This window comes from Lissotriton helveticus, chromosome 7 (genome assembly GCF_964261635.1).
Source record: "Lissotriton helveticus chromosome 7, aLisHel1.1, whole genome shotgun sequence".
Classification (NCBI taxonomy): domain Eukaryota; kingdom Metazoa; phylum Chordata; class Amphibia; order Caudata; family Salamandridae; genus Lissotriton; species Lissotriton helveticus.
Genome location: NC_136068.1, coordinates 969103451 through 969125321, shown reverse-complemented (window position 1 = coordinate 969125321; position 21871 = coordinate 969103451). Strand labels below are relative to the sequence as shown.

At 43.5% G+C, this 21871-nt stretch overlaps 1 protein-coding gene across 1 annotated transcript; it reads right to left on the bottom strand.

The window, feature by feature from the left end:
- Positions 1 to 2646: 2646 nt before the first annotated feature.
- Positions 2647 to 19187, bottom strand: SQSTM1 (sequestosome 1). The gene is made up of 8 exons (XM_078653539.1): positions 18574 to 19187; positions 16025 to 16117; positions 15713 to 15930; positions 8586 to 8796; positions 6323 to 6412; positions 5747 to 6051; positions 4270 to 4486; positions 2647 to 3993 (listed from the first exon to the last, which is right to left on the bottom strand). Exons 1-8 carry the CDS (start codon positions 18752 to 18754, stop codon positions 3824 to 3826), a joined length of 1485 nt encoding a protein of 494 aa, XP_078509665.1. The 5' UTR covers positions 18755 to 19187; the 3' UTR covers positions 2647 to 3823.
- Positions 19188 to 21871: the final 2684 nt, after the last annotated feature.

Below are 21871 nucleotides of genomic sequence, written 5' to 3'. Positions count from 1 at the left end.
TTACAATATCTATGAGGCCTTTTGGTTAGGAAGGAGCTGCTGGTTATTTTTCCTTGAGCACTGCATTTGGTGGATGGTAGAAGTCAGTTGTGGGACTGCAGACTCTTGCAAAAGGTGAGGAAGTCTCTAGATGAGGTCTGCCTATATGGTCTTTCAATGGTTACTCAATTTGAGCGGATTACAGCCAATTTCAGAAACCTCACACCTCTTTTGTGCTAATGTTGTCGGTGCTGCAGGTTGGAGACAACCTCAGTGCTACCCTGCGGTGAGAAGCTCCTTCTACACAAAGTCTAGAGAACAGCCTGGAAAGGACACTTTAAAAAAAAAAAAACACCCCAAGCTAGTTCTACAATTTGACAGTGGATCCACACCCCGGTCTAGAAGTTGTGTATAAGTGTAGGACCTAAATCACCCTTTTTATTCCAGGTCCTTTATGACCATGGAAGAGAATGTTACAGACTACTCAAAATGACTGCTGTGCAATCAGGGCTGGTGTCCGCATGACAGCCAATCTCCCAGAGGTGAGAGGATATCACCTGAAGCCTCGATGATTTCCTGCTGAGAGGAGTTGTGTGCCAGGAGGAGAGACCGTCAAAGAGGAGAGACCGTCAAGGAAAGAGGTCCAAAGCGTCCCAGGTGGCTGTAGTGCACTGAGGAAGCAACAGACTGCACAAGAGCAATTTGAAAATACCCTAACCTCACACCTACAACACTAATTCCTGTTCTTGGCACAAACCGCCACACTGATAACTGAAAGGCCCTCTTGGGGCTGCAATTATTTGACCACAGAAGGCCCGGGTGGCGACTGCAACTACCATTTGCTAAAGGCCCTGTTGGGCTGCATCTGCTGAAAACACTAGGCCAAAAATGGTGCTGCAACTGCAGTTTTCTGAACAAACCCCAGACTGCTAGTTGTCTGCAGCTGTTTTGAGTGCATGGGAGAGTCTCCTTGGATGCGTGACTCGTGAGAACTCAGATGTTCCCAAAAAAGGATGAAAGACTGAGCTTATTTTTTAACTGAGTAGCTTAAATTGCAACTGAGCCGGATTCACCCTACTCCCGATTGCCCTTAGAGAAGGGGGAACCCTAAACCCGGGAAAAATGCCTGAGATAAAACAGAGAAAGGCAACATGGGTACAGCACCTACATGTGAAAGCGCTCAGAATCAGGGACTTTTATATATTCATTTAATGTGATTAAAGTAGGTTCTTTCTTGCAAAGGGAAGCACTGGACTGGATATTAACTTGATGTATGTTGATTGTTGAGCTGAAGAACTCCCGCAATACCTCCCTGAGAAGCCTGCGATTGCTCGCCCTCGCTACCCTCAGTAAGTTGCAGAAGAGGTTGTACTTGGGTCAAATTTCAGAGCCATAGTAGGCTGAGCATCAGGACAACAGTGGCAAAGGACAACTCCCACAATTGAGGTACAGTAGTCTTGGACTGCCCACTGCCCTCAGACAGGGTTTGACAATCACCTTTCTATTCTTTGTCCTCATCCCAAGGAGGAGCAGTTTTATAGACTGAATCCAAGAAGTGCAGCCACTTACTACATCAACCATACTAGATAGGACAGAATGGATGAACAGCTCTTTGTGAGCTTTGCCAGAGCCTAGTAAGGAGTGGCAGTGAACAAATGCGCCATTTCACGTTCATTCATCCTGTATATCAATGCCTGCTACACCAAGGCCAAGAAAGACCTTCTGGAGGGCTTTCATGTTCACTCCACTAGGGCCATGGCTGCTTCCATAGATATCACCAGGTGCATATGGGTGGCAGAAATCTGGGCAGCTACATGGTCATCCTTGTGTACGCTTGCTAATTATATTTCTGGTGTGTACATAATCTTCCTAGATTCCTCACTGCCTTACTACGACCTCCTGATGAATCAGTGTTGCATATAATTAGATGCCGATTTATGCAAATATGTTCTGTGTTACTGTCACCACCAATGAAGATCTTTTAGTTACTCCCTGCACATCTCGCATGGGCGCAGTAATAGTTTCAGGGACTGACGTCAAGGCACAGGTTAAACCTTTTAAACACCGTTCTCGCCCCGTCCAGCCCGGCGAGTCCCACCTAAACTCATAATACCAACTGGTGGCGCTGGGGAGGTACTGTTGGGAGAAAAAGTTTACCATACCAGTATGAGACATGAGGGGGTCATTATCAAAGACTATATATTCACCAGAATTATTGTTACTGAATGGAAATTACTTCTGTGCCCATAAATGTGGCTTCCACTATTTCGATATTATTTCAGAATGGAATAGTGAGATAACAATAGCTCTGTAAGTTACAGAAATGCATATGAAATATTTAGCACCAGAAGTTACTTTTATTTTAAGAGGAATGGTGATCCCAGTTCAAATCACTTGAATAGCGGCAACAAAAGTAAGGTAGCATCCTCTTCTCTTCCGAGTTGTACACTTTGGAAACTTATGATCAGGTGCTTCTCGTTAGCCTCTGACCCACCCCTAATGACCTTTGAGATGCGTCAGCCTGTAGGAACATATATTAATTTCTCCATTGGCCAATCCACCTCCGTCCAAGGCTCGGTACTGGTGAGACTGTAATGAGGATTTTTCAATGTGGTTTGCTCCCAATTCGGAATTTACTGCATTCCGTATAAAGCACACGACAGAGCATTTCAGAAAAAGAAATATTTATTTGCACAGAGTAAGGAAAAAACATACAGAAATAGCTTTTATGAAATGGACAACACGATAAACAGCAGTGCCGCCCGTTTGTATGGAGATTATAAGGATGTTCATGTCGGCGAAGCGCATGATATTGAAGGGTGAGATAAGGGCTCTTGACCCACCCCTCCCCCTACTGTTGTCCAACGAGGATCCTTCATTCTCATCCGAAAATGCTATTTTAAGGCTTCAAAGTCTCTGGATTCCAAAAAGAATTCTCCAACCTATCCCAAACCAATCGCCCAAGTGTGTTCTCTACGGTGATTACTTTCCAAAGGTGCGAGAATGATGTTTGCAGAATTCTTTTAACTCCCCTGCTCTTAATCTCTTCTCCTAGTCAATCCGGTTCATAAGATAAGTTCGGACTAGATCTGTTACCTCCAGTGACTACTACAACTACTGGTGGCTCTCTGCGGACAAGGCACCCTGCCCTTCGTGCTCTACATGCCTGCTGTTGAAATGGGCATTACTGTTGTCACTGCATCACCCATTACCTGTGAAGCATTTGCTTCTATCAAAGAAGCTGCCCACAGACTAAAGCCAATTGGAGGAACTTCAAAAGTAGGGATTGGGCACACTGAAGTGAAGACACTCGATATCTGCCTTCTTAACAAAACAAAAGACTGATCTACAAAGGGCATGGTAAACGGGAAGGGGGAGCCTCTTGTATGGAATATTTTATCACCTACATTTAACCTACGGAGAAGGTGGTTTGATCTGGGTCAGTCATTTGCTGCAGGGACTAAATCCAAGGCTCTTCAGAGGATTCCCTGCTGCCTTACTGAATTCTAGCATGTTTGGAAACCGCTGAACAGTGACCGAAATGAGTAAATATCTTTGACTGGACTGGACAGTGGTTGCAGGCTGGACTGGACCACTGGTCTTTTCGGCTTACTTTAAATGTTGGTCAAACACAGGACATAGTAAAGAGTCAACCAAATGAACGCCCAGGGAGGGGTGGGAGAGGAGATGAGCATATCCGAGGCTGCAGCTGTAGCAACAAGACAGACTCTTGCTGGCAGACAGAACAATACGAAAGCTTGGACCCTAGATGGCGATGTGAATAAAACCCTGCGACATCATAAGAGGGGAAACGCAACAAGCAGTGTAGGCAGGTGCCAGGTTGCTACTGGCGTGGATGCGGGGACGGCTGCTTCCGAGAGTACTGGATGGCATCCAATGCGGACCCAATATCACACTGCTTGGCCTCCAAGAGGCGTGTGAGCCACCCACCCTCATCCGAGAACCCCATGGACAGCATTTGGGAGAGGGACTCGATCAGGCGAGGTTCGGCCTCTGCAAAATAAAGAAAAAGACAAATTAAAATGCTGACACACTCTAATCTGTTAAATCATTCTGATACACCTAGGTTAGGTAGGTACAAGTTGCGTAAATGCCTACACTAAAATAAGTATACCTCTGGTTTGGTTAAAGGCTCATTTAGGTAGTAGACTTAAGTTATTTGTACCAAAAGCAGAAACCAAAGGGCAGAATAAACCCCCAGAATAAACTATGGCTTACCCATTCCCTACCAAACGTGTTGGGAGTGTGGTGTTTACCACCCAGACATACCTGGTGGTAAATGTGGGTAGATGGCAGCCTCTCGCAGACCAGTGGGTGCATCCTTGGGTGGGCTGCAGGCCTGTGTGGGGTCAAGAGAGCATGCCTCCTCGGACTCTGCTTGGAGTAGGGACTGCAGCTCTCCCGTAGAGGGGTCAACCTCCTTAGATGACAGGTGAGTCCAGTCGTCGTCAACGCTGGCGTTGGGGCTGCTACTTTCGCCTAATTCCTGGGGGCAAGAAAGAAATTTAGCTAAGTTACAGAACCTAGAATAACTAACACCTCTTTAAATTCAAGCTACGCAAAATTTTGAGTATTGAAACTTTAATGTCACTATTTATGTGTCACCTGTGGTTTTTCACCGATTTAAGGAGAATCAGAGCAGCCTTGTGTGAAATTTCATTTTATTCTGCAAAATTGAGTGAAAAATAGGTTGGTATTTTAGGTGACCTTTTTAACGCAGGGCATGCACCTCATATAAAACATCTTGCAATATACCAGCAGAAGACAGGTACGAGCAGACATTCTATTCTGTGCGAACCAGTCACCTGCAGGCAAAAATATTGTGAAATGGGGTCATTTGTGATTGTGAGAAAATTGCTGATGTGATTAAAATTTAGCTTGATCCCATATTTATTGACCCTGCTTTTAAATAGGGTGCAGCCCTGAGGCTTTATATTCCAGTAGCAGAAGGACCTCTGGGGAAACCCTTACATGGCACGATTTCCAGGGGTTTCTGGCAACAGGCAAAGCCGGCTATATGTCGGTTGAACCACTTATGCGATTAAACACTGATCACAAGGCATGTATCTTTTATACAACATATCACGGTGGGCTCTTAAAACTCACTCTCCACCCCGGGCTTTCTCTATCCACGACATTTCAGGTGGTTTAGTAATAACTGCAAGTGTTTAGCACCGACCAAACAGTAATAGGAGAGATTTTCAAACAATATTAGGGATGAGCACATCTGATAAATTATGCATTTTAGACCAGGGAGCACCAAAGAGCTAATAGGGGCAAAGTGCATGACACATTCTGAAACGGGGGGTGCTTTAAAAAAACACTTCAGCAATCATCCAAGTTTCCAAGAGGTCTCTCCATTAAGAAAAAATTTCTAAGGAAGACACCACCAACCAATTACCACTGAGTTGTTTAAAGGAATGAAAAAGTAATCTTTCAATGAAGTACAGAAAAGAATACCAGTTTACAAAACGAAATCCACCTGGGAAGTAGAGAGAGGCTGGAGGATTGCTGAGAAAAGTTTTAAATCAAATTAACTGCGATTTGAAATATGCAGCAGGAGACACAGAAATGCAAACTGCGGGCAATAAGAGTCCAGACTGAAGAACCTTTATCTCGCCACCAGCAACTAGCAGTTCAAACAGCAGCCATCAAGGCAATTTCCCATCTTTAGGGAGATAAGCAACATGTATACATTTTAAAAGGCCTGCATTTAGGGCGAGTGTGCAAACTGTCAGGACCGTACCGGCTCAAGTGGTTTCGGGGAGTGCAGTGCGATGTGTTGAATCCTTTCTGCAATGGAGTCCTCCGTGTCCAGAGTGGTTTCCTGATTCAAGCCCCCGTGCTCCCCAACTGAATTGTTGGGTTGAGAATCCTTGCCCTGAGATTCATGTTGGCTGCCTGCATTCTGAAAGCCAGGCTGGCCACTGGTGCCTTCCCAACTGGGCTCCGTGTTCATGCTTTGCGGGGAGTCCTCAGCTTCGGGCTGCTGCGAAAGGGTAACTTTGCTCCTCTTTCCACCATGTTCCACATCAATGTCCACTTCAATACCTGTTCGAAGAGTCAAAGTAGCAAAGAGACGTTTAATTGCAAGGCTGTAGAAGCATAAGATACAAGCAAACCCACAAAACAGTTCTAGATTTCACCTAAAGCATGATTAAATTGGAGGGGGGTAGGGGTTCAGGGTGGGATTTGGGAGATGTGCATGGGGAAATATCTAGGCTAGGTTAGGTGAGAAGCAACCAGTTTACTACTCTCTACCACAAAGCAGTAAATATTCCTTTCCTAAAGGAAAAGAGCAGGGTTTATTTAAAGTACCTACCCAGGGGACTCAGCATGGCAGCCACACTCTCACCGACGTTCTTCAGAAAGTCAAAATTAGCATCTTGAGCTTGTTCACCAGTTGAAGTCGCTAAAAGGAAATGTGGGATGATGTTATGGACAACAAATACTTTGGAAATGTAATAGTACCATGCTCTACTTTATGTCTTGGATGTAATAGGATTAGTTTGCTACTGCAGTTGAAAAGTGAGTTTTATTCGTGAGTTATCAGTTAATTTTTTTCTCCATATCACCTTGGATTCAAATCTACTGAGTACATAACTACCATCCCAAAGACAGCTCCCATTAACAGTAACTGCTGCCACCAAACAGGTATTCCGGTTGTCCAGTCAGTTTATAAACAGTTGTTGGTGTTTGATTTGGTGCAGTCAAATACCAGGCTGCCCTCCTGGTCACATTTGCAACAGTCAAACTGCAGGCAGGTCCCTAATATACGTGAAAGTAGTCACGTAAGACAGTGCTTGAATGGAATTTAATTGTTATATGTTTTTCTTGGAGGTAAAACTGGATGCATGTAGCACAAGCTGTTCCAGCGGGTTTGATGGTATTCACATCACAGGTAAACTTAATTATCAAGAGTGCAGGCAGCACTCTACTAGTATAATCACTGCACCTCTTAGGGGCCATGGGTTAGTTACAACCAGACTACAGGCAACCGTCAGTGGGAGGCTGCTATAGTAAGTCAACAATGATATACTTCACTTCATGTACCACAAAAGGCTTCTTTCAACAGCTGGTGTGCCAAAGGGCATAGCTTAGTCAGTGAGATTTCGGAAGTGGGAATCTCAAATTTCCCAACACAAAGGCAGCGGACTGCAGAGGGGATGGGTGACATGACCAAGGTTGGGGATAGACTGTTTTCACGAGGAGCAGGGTCAGTACTGATGTTCATTAGGTGGGCCTCTGTCTAGAGCTGCACAGTGGGCGAAGAACAATGGGTTGTAATGCTACCTGAGAAACGGCCACTGGTTAGACTATTTGCAAACGCTCCTCCAATCACATTTTGGGTGTTTCATTGCCAGTAGTATGCCTGGAAACCTGAAATTGGTGCAGATTTCCAATCCTTTCACTACCAATGTTTTTGAATTCCAAAAAGTAGCAAATTTGCCCCAATTCAAGGAGTACTTCTGTGAGTGTGTATTTACTACTCTTTATCTAACCGGTATATATATATATATATATATATATATATATATATATATATATATATATATATACACATACACATACACACACACACACACATTTTTATATATATAAAATATTTAAAGACTCCAGTCCAACACAAACATGGCAGACCCGTCTCAGGTCAACTATCAAACCAAAAAGGCATTTGGGAGGGGTTACACCCCAAATATTCCCAATGAAGCTACACCCCTGCCCATCCCACTTGTGCCTGGTAATTCTCCATGGCAACTCATGACTACGGTCACTTAGAACTCAAGAGCCTGGTGTCCCTGCCCTGGCATCACTTATTTTAAATGTATTTTTGCTGCACACACTAATTTTTATCCCGCTTCAAGAAGCCATGATTGTGGAGTTGTCAAAATGGTGCATGTGGCAAGGGTTCCATGTTTCTAGTCCTCTTCTTTTAGAAATCCTTTTATCAAGTTACTGACAGCCCCATGTACTAAGCTTGAGTCTCAAATAGGGAAAGACGTGCAGGAAAATGGTAGGGCAAGCCGAGCCATGGGTAAGAGTTGGCTCTAAGATTCTGTGGACGAGCCAATGCTAGAAAATATTTGGCATGTATATTGTGCAAAAACATAATGTATAAATATGAAACAAACTTCAAATTAGTGTATTTCTTTAATGTACAGAACAGTTTCACCTTAGTATATCAGATTAGATCACTGCATGGTCAGCCACTAAATATGATCGTTTTTAGGAACAGTCATGCTCACCCCTAAACTGCAGTGCCATTAGTGAACTAAGAAGCAAGTCAGTAGTCATGTAAACCCTAGACGTGGCCTCGAATCTTATTACAGATAGAGCAATGTTATAGTCTATTAAATCAAACATAAGAGGTGCTCGTACAGCACACATTCTGAATGTACTTATTTAAAAGTGCCCTCGTGATTAAAAAAAGGAAACTCTGAAATAAAATGTTAGGGTAGGATCACAGATAAAAAGGGAAGATGGCATTGATTCCATTTTGTTCACAAAGTGTTCACATTTTGAAATCCCTCCCGAAGTTACGTGCCACGAAACGCTTGTAGGTTGCAGCTTGAATAGTTTCTTACCTGACTCGGTGGGTGTATTCCTTGGGCCGGATTCTGGCTGTGCCTGGCCCGGGCATGCAGAGGCGCCTGCTGGTGCTTGTCCAGGGCACTGAGCAGGGTTGAAAGGGCCATTGAACATCCAGGGCATATGCGGGAACCTGTGGAACCCCATTGGTGAAAAGCCACCCCTCATCCTTCGCATGAAGCCATTACCAAAACAGGGTGGAAAACCCTAGAAAGGAAGACAGAGGTCAAAGTTTAACAAAAGATCATAAAAACATTCTGACAGGCAGAAGTTGAAACACTCACAGATAAACCTAGCAACCCAAGCTAGGAGTCCGTTGTGATAATCACTATTGCTCACAAGAGCCTGTGGGTGCCATTTGGAGCTAGTGTGGTCTTTGTGAGAAGCCTTAACAGTGAGGAGACTTACACTGGTGGCCCGTTTTATAATGTATCTTTCTTTTAAACAATATTTATGTATATCTTTTTATTTCCCTGTTTTCAGTAAAACAGGCTATGCCTGCATGTAGCTCTCAGCAGGTCCGTCTTCACTCTCTACTTCATGTGTAACAATGGACCCTCACTAGCTTAGCATCCTGGAGACAAGAAACCTGGTGCAAAAATGATTACAGTCCTCAGGGTTGCTTTAGGCATCTTAATCCACAGGAGAAAACAGCTCTTACTGGATTCTCTCCAAAGTAGTGTTTGGAGGAAGGAGAAACCTGAACGAAAGTGATATCTCAGAGACCCAGGATGATAAATTACGTGAGCAGCGGGTGGCAAGTAATGTATCTGCAGAAAAAGTACATACACCAACCGGAAAATACCCATTTGTACAGTGTTTACTCCAATGGTTTATGCACACATCAAAAAGCCATGTTTTAATACAAATCCCATGCACTACAAGCATAAACAAGCCAAGAAAGAAAACAACTAGTCATTTACTTGTTATGTGCCAGACAGGTGTATGACCACTTTAAGAAAGTGGAGCATCAATAATACTGCACAGCTCCAGCCAAAACTAGAAGCGGAGCTTCGATTATTTGATCAATAACCAGTGTTCGAAAAGAAAGCGCCTGCAGATTTTAACCGTAGAAGCTCCGTTTCATTTACATTTAAGTATTGGGATAAAGGTTGCCTTTGGGTCAGTTCTGTTCGCCCAATCCTCTTGAGGATGCTTGATCATGCTATCCCTAATCTGCCTTCTGTAAAATAGATGTATACGTTCCCCAGAATTAATGTAAAAGTGTGGTATTAACTTGTAATAAATGTTGCAAGAATATTGGAATTACTGGGCTGATTATGTATTTAAATTTCCCACACAGTGCTGGCTGGCAAGAGTCACTTGTTTCCCCACAAATATTCTATTACATTTTGGGGAAAGTAAAACAGTTAAAGTATGAACACAGTGCACCTATCTACCGCCCAATGTGTTACAATCGTGACAGGGACAATGATTGATATCAATAGCAGACATTTTTAACATATAGGCGGGAGATTGGTCAAAAGCCGCCAAGAAGCATATATCGAGAAACATATTGTAGAAATGTCAACTCACAATAATATCCTAGTACCCACTAGTCGTTAAAATAAGTGAAACATACTATGGAATGGAAACAGGAGGAAAAGACCTGTTGAATTAAGTCAACAAGGGGAATCCATGGGGCCAACTATGTGAAATCAGTGAAGCAATAGGAAAGAGGTAAGAAGATGGGGAAGAGTGAAGCGAGGAAGGGGTGTATGCCATGGGAGATTGTGTGCTATGCTGAGAATGAGTATGCCTGCGTACGTGTAGTAAATAGAGTGGTGAAGGAGAGGCCGTTAGGTGGAGGACACAAATCTATCAAGAGTGCGCCAAATCGATTGGGAAGGGGCAGCTGTCTTGGAATGAAGCATTACATTTTTATGTGTACTTCTGAGGCAAAGGACCCAGGCCCACCACGTGTGAAAAGAAATTTTATTTAGTGCTTTCCGTTCTAATAAGAGGGCTTTCATGGCCACCATCACCAGCAAGTCTAATAGGGCTAGGTCTTTGTCATGTAAGTCCGGTGGGGGGCTTAGTGTATATGGGCCCAACATTACAAGAGTCACGGTTAAGGGAAATTTCACATTGAAAATCGCGATGAACCATTCGTGAATCTTTGGCCTGTAAGTTGATATGTGCTTTCATGACAGGGTTGCCAGTAGCTTCTTTACAGGACCAGCAAAGATTAGATTCGATCAAAATCAACTTTAATATTCCTGATGGAGTCAAAATATACCATATGCGTAGCGTAACACAGAGTCAGAGCCAGAGACGGAATCAGTTTATTTCCGGGAAGACTGTTGGAGGATTTTGGCCAGTTAGAGTCTGGTATGGGAGGGGCATCTAGAGGCAAATGTAAGAGGGAGGACATCAGCAAGCAGGTCGAATACCATTAATGATGCCTTTTGCCGCCCAGATGGGGCCAACTTCGAAAGATACCATTGTTGCAGTTTTAGGGTTTTTCCACAGAGAGGGGTGAGAATTTAGTTAGAATATGGGCCACAAGCTTCAGTCATCTTGAGAGCTTGAATCGAATCAAGAAAGATACTGATGGAGTGAGGTAGCACCAAAGTAGGTATTGCCAACATCGCAGGTAGCAAGTATGGAAAGATGAGATGACGTTCCACCATGGAACAGATACAGTTGTGTGGGTGTCAAAACAGCACGCGTGGTCACGTGCAGCAAAAAAGGCCTTCTGATGGTTATACCAAATTGGAAGACTGCATTCACCCAACAATTATGGCAGTCAGAGCTTCCTAATTCCCATTCTGGGTTTCTTGTTGGCCCAAAGGAATTTCGAGGGTAGCCTGTCAATGAAGTAAAGAAGGATGTGGATAAGCATAGAGCATCGTGGACCAGAAATTCACAAGAGGCATGACCATCATTTTCAAAGTCTCTAGTCTCTCCAACCACAAAATGAACTTGAGACCAGGAGGATAGTAGTCCTTAATTATATCTAGAGTTTTCTGTTCATTTAAAGAGGATGATTCAGCTAGATTATTGGAGAACCAGGTAACTAAATATTTTATCAGTTTTGGTTGCCATTGAAGGCTGGATTGTCCAATACACGAGGAGTGGCAATGGATATTTAGCGACATAATCTCCGTTTTCTCTCCATTTAAGGTGTAACCTAAAACTGCAGCAAATTGTTGAATTGGGGCAATAACTTTGGGAATCGTTATGTCAGGGTTTTCTGAGACAATAATTATATAGCCAGTATGGGCAGACGTTTTGAATATGAGAGATCCAAAGTTGACACCCTTGATATCAGGATTGTCATTAATCATGATCAGTAGGGGAGTCTACCTCTAGGAGAAATAGGAAGGGGTGTAGGGGACATCGTTGACAGGTGCCCTGGTGGAGGGAGAAGGGGTTAGAGAGTGCCCCATTTATTCTAATTCTGGCTGTGGGTTCAACATATAAAGACATAACCAGAGAAGAAAATAAGTCCCCTAAGTTGAATCTGTCCAGGGACACCTCAAGAAGAGGCCAATATACTTTATCAAATGCCTTTTCAGCATCTAACGCAATAGGCACAGTGGCCATAGATTGGGGAATGGAAGCTTTCTTGATTATATGGCAAAAAAGGACTAGTATTGTCACACACTAGTCTGCCTTTAACAAACCCCGATTGTGGCTGGTGAATCAGTTTAGGGATCAGAGACTCTAACCGTTCAGCTAAGATTTTTGCCTCCATATTCAGGAGGGAGATGGGTCTGTAATTTTTGGTGTCAAGATGGTCCTTTACCTCCTTGGGGAGGACTACTATGGTAGCTTCGGCTGCGAGTTGGTGACTTTGCCGGAGTGGATAAAATGTCTGAATAATAATTCCATAGGTGGCAAGATCAGGTCAGAGAAGGTCTTATAGAAATTTATGGGGGGGACCATCAGGTCCTGGGGCTTTACCCCCGGAGATGAGTTTAATCGCCTGTACCATATCTTAAGTTTTGATTGGCTCATTGAGAGATATTTTCTCTTTATTGGAGAGATTTCATGGGTTTATTTTGAAGGGAGTTCGCACATAATTCTTTTGAGGCCGAAATCTTAGGGCTGTATAGAAAGGCATAGAAATCTTGACGATTTCTAAAATGGCTGATGTTTTGGTCTTAGTAGCGCATTGTGGGTCTTTCATCATGGATATAATTAAGCTATTTTGTTTAAATTTTAGGTAAGCTGCAAGAGATTCGCCAGCTTTATTCCCATAGGAGTTTTTTTTACCCTTTTGGGCCTCAACTGACAGATTTACTCTTTTACTGATAATCAAAGTTATACTCTTATTTGAGTCTCTCGGTTCCTTTAATTACTTTATTCAAGGGGAAGTCCTATGGGACGATGTATGGACCTAAGAGGCTGGGTCAGAAAGTACTCACTGCGCCACCAGGCTAGAGACCTATAAACCTATGGAGGAGGGTTACTAAACAAACAGGCGGGAGAGGCGGTCTCATTGATACTTAAGATGAGATGATGGACTTACAAGCCAAGGGGGATATATTGTAAACCTACAAGAAAACACATTCCACATCCACAGAACGTCACTGAAAGCAGATAAGCAAAAGGCAATACAAAACAAAGGAGAGAACATGAGTACTAGGAATCTGGGCAATTGTCCTACAAAATTTGAGTCACTCATCCTGTGTACATACAAGAAAGGCTAGGTATATAACAAATATAGCACCATTGCAACATTTCTAGGACATCAACTATTGAGATGGTCAGGTAGCCCCATACCAAAATCTATATTCGATAAAAAACTGAGTAAACACAAAAAAATGGATCTTAAAGCAACAATAGGACAATTCGAGAATACAAAACAGATTATGTACAGTTGTAAAACCTTCTAGGTTACGACATACAGAGTGGCCAAACTGTAAACTGACTAACTCAAACTACCAGCACAACAATGTAAAGGATACGCAGTAGAATTTGTGAAGATAGGTAAGCCATAAGCTGCACCCCAGGCAGCGCGCAAGACTCAGTCATGTCAACAGAGAAAGAATTTAGCTCTTCGAGAAGAAATATATATTGGCGGTATGTATACTCCGTTACAATGGGGAAGACATACCGCTAATATGAAGGCCCGTCTGCCCTATTTAAAAGTAATTACAAAAAGGGGGTGGTGATGGACAGAGTATCTGAGTTAATCAGAACACTCCTACCCAGTCAACAGATCAGGGCTTGATCCATCACCGTTTTTTAGCTCACTGCACCATCCCAGTTCAGAACCTGGCTATATGCAAATTAGTCTGTCCCTGGCCCAGTGCATCATGGGAACAGGGCAGACCAAACTACCAAGCCAATTCTTCACTGGAAAGGAAACAAGCTTCCGGGGACCGGTTTCTGGCATTACAGCCGTCTTCGGCCCGGCTTGCTTGAATCCTGATGGTGCAATGAGCAAGGGACTCATGTCTGAGCATGCCCTTCCACACTCATGGTGGCCAAAATAATTACAAAAAGGGGGTGGTGATGGACAGAGTATCTGAGTTAATCAGAACACTCCTACCCAGTCAACAGATCAGGGCTTGATCCATCACCGTTTTTTAGCTCACTGCACCATCCCAGTTCAGAACCTGGCTATATGCAAATTAGTCTGTCCCTGGCCCAGTGCATCATGGGAACAGGGCAGACCAAACTACCAAGCCAATTCTTCACTGGAAAGGAAACAAGCTTCCGGCATATAGCCATGTCTGAACTGGGGTGGCTGAGTGAACTAAAGAATGGTGATGGATTAAACCCAGATCAGTTGACTGGGGGTGAGTGTTTGATTTGTTCAAACGCTCCGTCCATCATCCCCTTTTGTATCGCTATTTAAAAGTAGGCAGACCTTCAGTTTTCCCACGGCAGAGACTACTAAGTCTCTGCAGAGGCCAAACTTTTCAGAGTGCCCTGAAATGGCTATATGTCCGCTCGCTCAATTTAGATAGGCAGAAAAGTACTCGTTACGGTCTCTTACCAACAAGTAAAACCTGGCAGTAAGGAACAGTAAAATCTTTATAATGCTCCCATGGGAGAATACTACATGGGCGTGGCATGGGAAGCATTATATATATTTTTCCCAAAAAGAATTCCTCTGTGCTACATTCTGCAGCCCCATAGCACAGAGTAATATGCACTGCAGGAACCACTATCATGGCGGTCCTGCAAATGCTTTTATAAATGACCGCCTGCTTCGCAGTCATTTATAAATTAGTCATTTACTCCGTCCCCATGGCTGATCCACGGGCATTCCGGAAATCCGCCTTGAAGTAAATCAGCCCCTTATTCAAGTTTGAGGTAACTAGGTAATTTTAACAATACGAGCTAAGGAGCAATATGGGTGTGAAACCCATCTAATCTCTGGGGCATCTGAAACTTGTGAGTCACTGCTCAGGTTTTTGCAGGATATTTGTCCCCTAAAAGAGCCCACGAGTTCTGCCTCGCCAGAAAGGAACCTGCACGGGTAGTACTATGGAACTGCTGCCATGGCTGAGAGCAGGTGCACAGAACGTCCACTGTATGCTCAAATCTCTGTGGCTGGGAACTAAAGCGCCTCAAAACCAGTGATTTTTCCAAAAGGCATCTGAATACAATCTTTTTGCAACACTTTGGTCCAGAATAGAGTCAGTGAATCGCAAGGTACTGGCTTGTAAAAAGTGACAATTATATATATATATATATATATATATATATATATATATATATATATATATATTTTTTATTCTGTCCCACAGATCGACCTCTGCTTGTAGTTCTGAGCATATTCAAGTCAGTGCGCGTATTAGCATATTAGTCATGCCACCCCTTTCTACTAGCAATTTCAGAGACTCCTATTCAGAGAACATATTTGCCCTTTCCAACTTTCATGCTATTTTTAAGTACTGGAGTTTTCGCAAATCCTCGAACAACCCACCACACATTCTGTAACAGCTTGCCCTCCAGGTTATCCACAGTGGCATCATCTTGAGAGACACTGGATTCCCAATAGCTCCTCAAGCCTTTCAGTGTCCCAGTTTTCCTGAACCCCTCCGCATCTACCCGTTACAGCTGAGTGGCATAATTTTAACAGTCTCATTTTATAGCCCTTAGCCCTCCTACCCTTTGCATGAGCTGTCAATGCTCCCATTTTCAGCATCTGTCCACTCACCGGCATTGAAGGAAACATGACCATGTGGTGCTCCTTGTGCAGGCCCTTGGCTTGGCAGGTGCTGCACAAGTCATAGTCTGGGCATATTGTGCACTTGAAGCGGTTGCCCACCACAGGACCATCGCAGCCATCGCAGATCACATTAGGGTGCACCATGTTTGGTGTTCGTTCCTGGTTACAGTGCCCATGGAATTCACGCTTGCGCCCTTCCTTCTTCTCTGCAGCAACAAAGAAAACAAAAACAGGGTTAGTCGATTAAAGTCCCGGTAGACCACACCCACCTTTCACATTTAGATTCCATCCATGACTCACCTTTGATATACACACAGAAAACATCCTTTGTGTAGTACTCTGCCATCTGGAGCTCCTCATCGCTCGAGAAAGCAATCAGGTCACCGTCTCCATCTGCAGAAGTAGGGGAAGAGTACAATCAATCAATGGGAGGACCTTGAAGACTTCAGTACCACATACAAATGATCAAAACTTAGGGGTGCAGGACGTGCCTCAACTCCCCGCATATCATATTTGGTGCCAATCCACACACCACATAGCCAGCCAAGCGTAAATCCCCACCTAGGGCCCCACTTAGGCACACCAGCATATTTTATCCTAAGGATCCGACCCTGGTCTGCAGTACTTCTTGAATACCATTTCTGCAAAAGTAACCTTTCCATTCCCCAAACTCCTGCCACTGGTCCATGTTTAATTATACACTAACATACTCCATAATCTAGCAATCGCCTACTGGACTTAGTCATTGTAACTAAGACTGCCTAAACAAGAGACGCCATGTCCTGAGTATTTTATCTCATGTACTTCTTCCTCTTGCAACTAAGAGTTCTACTTTTTAACCATCTATTGTATGTATGCTACTTCTGTCATTGTACCAGTCATGTCTCGCTCTATAGCCCAACTCCATGCATTTCGTTACTAGCAACAATTACGTTTATAGTGTGCACATTATAAGAAAAATAAACTTTTGGCTCCCCCAAGTGATAAAGCAATTAATGCATTATTGCCATGCTCCAGACTGATCGTTTTCTTCATTAAAATCGTTCACTGGAGTGCCCTTCGTAACCTGACCTACTTAGCTCTGTGTTTGAGTTTGAAAACTGAACAGAACTGGTTCAAGGACGCTTTTTATGGTTGAATAACAAACATAAGTAAAATTGGACACCCCTTTCAAGAACAACCGTTGGTACAACCACGGGTGATCCCTTAGGAGTAGGAGGTGGATTTGTAGACGATGAGGGATGATAGATCTTTTGTTCTGCGGTTGGGAGTGGAGCAATTTTATTAGCAGTTAACCTGGCCAACATTTGTAAAACAATCCGCTCGTGTACAGAGCAGGAACACAATGTCCGAGTGCTCTGTACTTCTGCCAGCAAAAACGATTGCTTGAATGTTAGGTCAAAGAACAGCTGATGCATCATGGGAAGGACACCGATCAATGGGTCAAAACGTGCGTGCGTGCAATATGTACATAACAGATATCGATCGGCACAGGTAGTCCTCCAGCCGACCGAAAGGATGATCCAGGGAACAAGTTAATGTACTACACCTCATACTGAAAGGCACTTTTAACGAAAGTAAGAAGGGTGAAATGAAACCTTGGTCTTTGGAGGCAGCAGCTGTACTGGGGTTTTAAACATTGGACTCGTTCGCCAGTCTCCACTGTAATGTGAAATGTACTTTCACCCACATATTAAGGCTTACCATTTCTTCTCGGGGCAAAAGCACCTCACAAGCCTCCTGCTTAAAACTCCTATCAAAATGCCACCCTCTGCCTCCACATACATAAAACGCCCAAAAGCAAACAGCAATGACATCATCTTTCCAGCATTCCATACCCCTTGCCTACAACTTGTAGTGCTCCCTTATGGTGCGGATACTTTGAGGAACTGGTGTATGGCACGGAATATGAAGGATTTTTTTCTTTAATCGCATGTTAGTGACTAGTGGTTACTTATGTGGCTGGGTTGTTTCCAATACCTTTTGGCTTGAAGAGTAGGGTGCACAGGTCAGGATGACTTCGCAGTCACCTGTCTGCCATGGCAGCAGCTGTCAAGCTTATCTATATGAAATCACACCTGCTGGTCGCCAGCTCCTGCCTCAGCCGACCATTCCCCTCACATTATAGTTGCCTAGAAGATTCTACGCTTACAGGTGGAGTTATTTACGAACCTATTTTTATTTGTTTACTTATTGGAGGTGTTTTGTAATGTGGACCATGCAGTTTTCAACATCAGACAGAGCACTTTACACGGGAGTAGACATAATAAAAATGTGCAATTTACAAACGACACTATGTGCCAGATCACTAACAAGTCTGACGTTTGAATATCAGGTTTCTTCATTTAATGAATCATTGGTACCTTCGTGATTAACATAGGAAATCGTTTTTCAACTCATCTTTTAATGGCGTTCTGGCAGAAAACGAGACAGGATACGCTTAACTCAAGTTATGTGATGTTCGGTTTAATTAGCACTAACACCCCTACCTCCTTTAAACACTAGAGCCGCGAAGCAGACCTTTGCCCTGGGTGAAGTGAAGCCACCAGACAGTAATGGCTGTATAGGCAACTGAGCTGAAAATGTGCCTATATGTCACAATAGGGCTGTTCGCCACAAGTCAGTCATGACTAGATGAAAATGTTACATTCACGAAGCCTCGCGAGACCTAAGCCCTTTAAATATTACATGTTTCCAAAATCGCCATGAGTGATTCATCAAAATCGAGTGTTCCTTAGTGCAGACCCCAACCAAAACAAAGGGCACTGCAGAATGGCTAGGTCACGGAGAGCCCACTTAAGTGTACCAAGTGGTAGGTATATAATATCTGAAAGTGCCCCGCCCCTTACCTTTGTAATACATCTGGAAGGTGGTCCCCCGCAGGCCTTGGAAGACCTCCGACACCTTCTTGTGCAGGTCCTGGTAGCTGATGGCAATGCCCTCCGGATCCTGGATCTGGAAGCGGCGCGTCTCCCGGTGCACCTCTTCCTTGCCCAGGAGATAGGCCTTCACCGTCACCCTCAGCGCCATGGCGGGGCAGCGGACGCTCGGACTGTGCGGAATCTTCGGGGCTGGAGGAGTGTAGCGCTTAGAAGAAGGCAGGAGGACGCTGAACTCAGAACTTTCGTATCCGAACACCCGGGTTTGTGACGCAGCAGACAGGTGAAGTCCCAGTACACAACCTCAGCGTCAGTCGGTGCGCGAGCTCTGCCTACCCCCGGTCCCGGACGCTTCTTATAAGCCTTGGTCTGGAGGTGGGTCCCGGGAAAGCCCCGCTCGGTCTGGACGGCCCTTCTAGCTCCTTCTCTGCGTCCTGCGGGTCTGAAGGCGGTCTGTCTGCACCCGGCCTCGCCCAGGATCAGGAGTGTTTTGCTGACGTCACGGTGACACCGCAAGGGGGATCGAAACACACGACCGGCCAGGGTTTGTGCCCAGTCACCATGACGAAGATGCTTCACATGTCTGGCCTGGCCAATTGATATTAATTATTTCTGTTTTGGCACAAACTGCTGCGTCTGTAGGTGCTTGAATAACAGCGCAAAAGCGTTTCTATTTTTTAAAATGTACTCATTTTTTGCAGTCTTATATAGAGCGTACTCGACCCAAAGGCGGTATTGGAGCGCTTTACATAAACACCAATTACTTTACACAAGGACATATTATCAACCACTAGAAGTGTGAAGACAAATCGGCCATGTTATAGGAGCGAAGCAGCGCCCCCAACTTTTTATTTATTTATAACGTTTTATATATGGAGCCCTCAGAGCTCAAGGGGGTTCTTAGCCTAAGTAAGGCCAATAAATATCTGTGAGATGGGGGAGATTCATGGTGAGGCATTATTTTGCGTTTCGTCACTGAGCGGTTAGTATTTGGCATTAAGACGGAGGTACTTGTTAGGATTTGATGTGTCTTTAAGGAACATGGTGTGCACGACATCACTGGGCTGTGATGGAGCATTCCAAGAATGAGCTTTCAGTTGAACTGGTTCAGTTGTTGATGGTTGTATTGAATAAACTTGCTCTACTCATCATTATGAAGATTGGAGTATTGTATCACTGGCGACGAGGATGGGATACAACCAAAGATGGAACTTGCTAGTAGCATTGTGGAGGCTCCTGCGCCAGAGGATAAAGAACAGGTTAAGTCATTTCTGGGCATGGCTGAGTTTTACTCAAAATTTGTTACGGGTTTTGCGAGTGTGGTTGAGCCAATTAGGGTTCTTTTGAAAAAGGGTGCGCGATTTATATGGTCAGATGATTGTGAGAGAGCTTTTAATATCATAAAAAAAGAAATTGGAAAAATGCCAACCCTAGGTCACTTTGACTTGAAGTTGAAAACGATTTTGACAACTGATGCAAGCCATAAAGGACTTGGGGCTGTTCTCTCTCAAGTAGTCAATGGTGAAGAAATTGTTGTAGCTTTTGCATCAAGAGCTCTTAGAGAGGCAGAGATTAATTACTCTTGTATTGAGAGAGAAGCTTTGGCCGTGTTTTGGGCGATTCATCATTTAAAATTTTATTTGTGGGGGATTCCATTTGTGGTAAAGTCAGATCATCGCCCACTTGTACACATTTTTTCTTGTCATCATAATGATAATATGACTCCCAGATTAAAGAGATTGAGTGAAGGTCTGCAAGAATTTAATTTTTGTGTGCAGTATATTTGTGGTCAAATTAACAGACCTGCTGATTGCTTATCGCGGTTACCCATTGAGACTGAGGAAATATTAGAGATGGTGGAATGTGTGAATTGGTTGGTTGAGCCATCAGCGTGTACAGGGAAGAGTGGTTGTCATGTGTTAAGAATGATTGTGTCTTTTCTTCTCTCATAAATGTTATTTCTAAGGGTTGGCCTGATTATAAAGATTTAGATTGTGATTTAAAATCATACTGGACAGTGAAAGATGACTTTACGTTTTGGCAGCATAACTTGATGAGAGGTAACAGAGTAGTTCCACCGGGTGTTTTGAGAAGTAGGATCATCAACCTGGCTCATGAAGGTCACTTGGGTAGAAGTCTTACCAAAGCACGAGTCAGGGAAAAGTATTGGTGGCCTGGCATGGACCATATGGTTGAATCTGTAGTCAAAGATTGTTATTTATGTTCTGTCAATGATAAATCTCGCACCACTAATCATTCTCCACTTTCACCTGTTGAGGTTCCTGTTCCGGTTTGGACCAAAGTTGGTCTAGATATAGCTGGTCCGTTTGAATTTATGCCTTCTCAGGAAAGATTTGTGTTGCTTTTAGTAGATTACACTTCAAAATGGGTTGTCTCGAAGTGTTTAGGTGTGGTCAACTCTAGAGCTGTAATTGAGTTCTTAAAAGATGTATGTGTGTCAGAAGGTGTTCCAAAGTATTTAGTTACAGATAATGGGGTACAATTTACCTCTAATGAAATGGATGTTTTTCTTAGAGATCTTGGTATTGTTCACCAGAAGACAGCATTATATTCACCCCAGGCCAATGGTCTTACAGAGAGGATGAATAGAATAGTGAAGAGTTGTGCTCAAAGAGCTTTGGAGTCTAGGGCTACGTTTAGTAGTGTTTTAAGGGAAACTTGGTGGGCACATCGCACGGTTCCCAATACTATCATGCAAAAGTCACCTTTTGAGGCTCTGAGGGGTAGGGTGGCGAATTCTAAACGTAACCCTGTTTGGCTTCCAGCGAAGGTTAAGAGTGATAGTATGAGTGAGAACCGGGTCAGTAGAGATGTGTTGTCTCAGTATCAAAACAAATACAAACAAACATATGATGAAAAAATGGCTGTCAAAATAAAGCAATGGAATCTAGGTGATCAGGTGTTGGTGAAAAAACCTAAATTGGGTCACAAAGGTGTCTCTAATTTCTATGGTCCTTTCATCATTGTTGCTATTAAAAAAAATGTTGTGACTTTGGATAATGGTTGTACCTGGAGCATGTCTAGGTTAACCAAATTCACAGAAAAGAAAAATGGCTCCACTGTCGTTTCTCCAAATTTGGATGTAAATACAGAAACTGCGGATAGGAGATGCAAACAGTTACCTAAGAAATTCAAAGATTATATTCTGTATTGATGTGTACTTTTATTTTATTTAATTGTTCTTTTGTTCCATTATAATGTTGTGTGCTAAAGATTAGTTGAATTGTTTTGTTATAATTTCTATGTG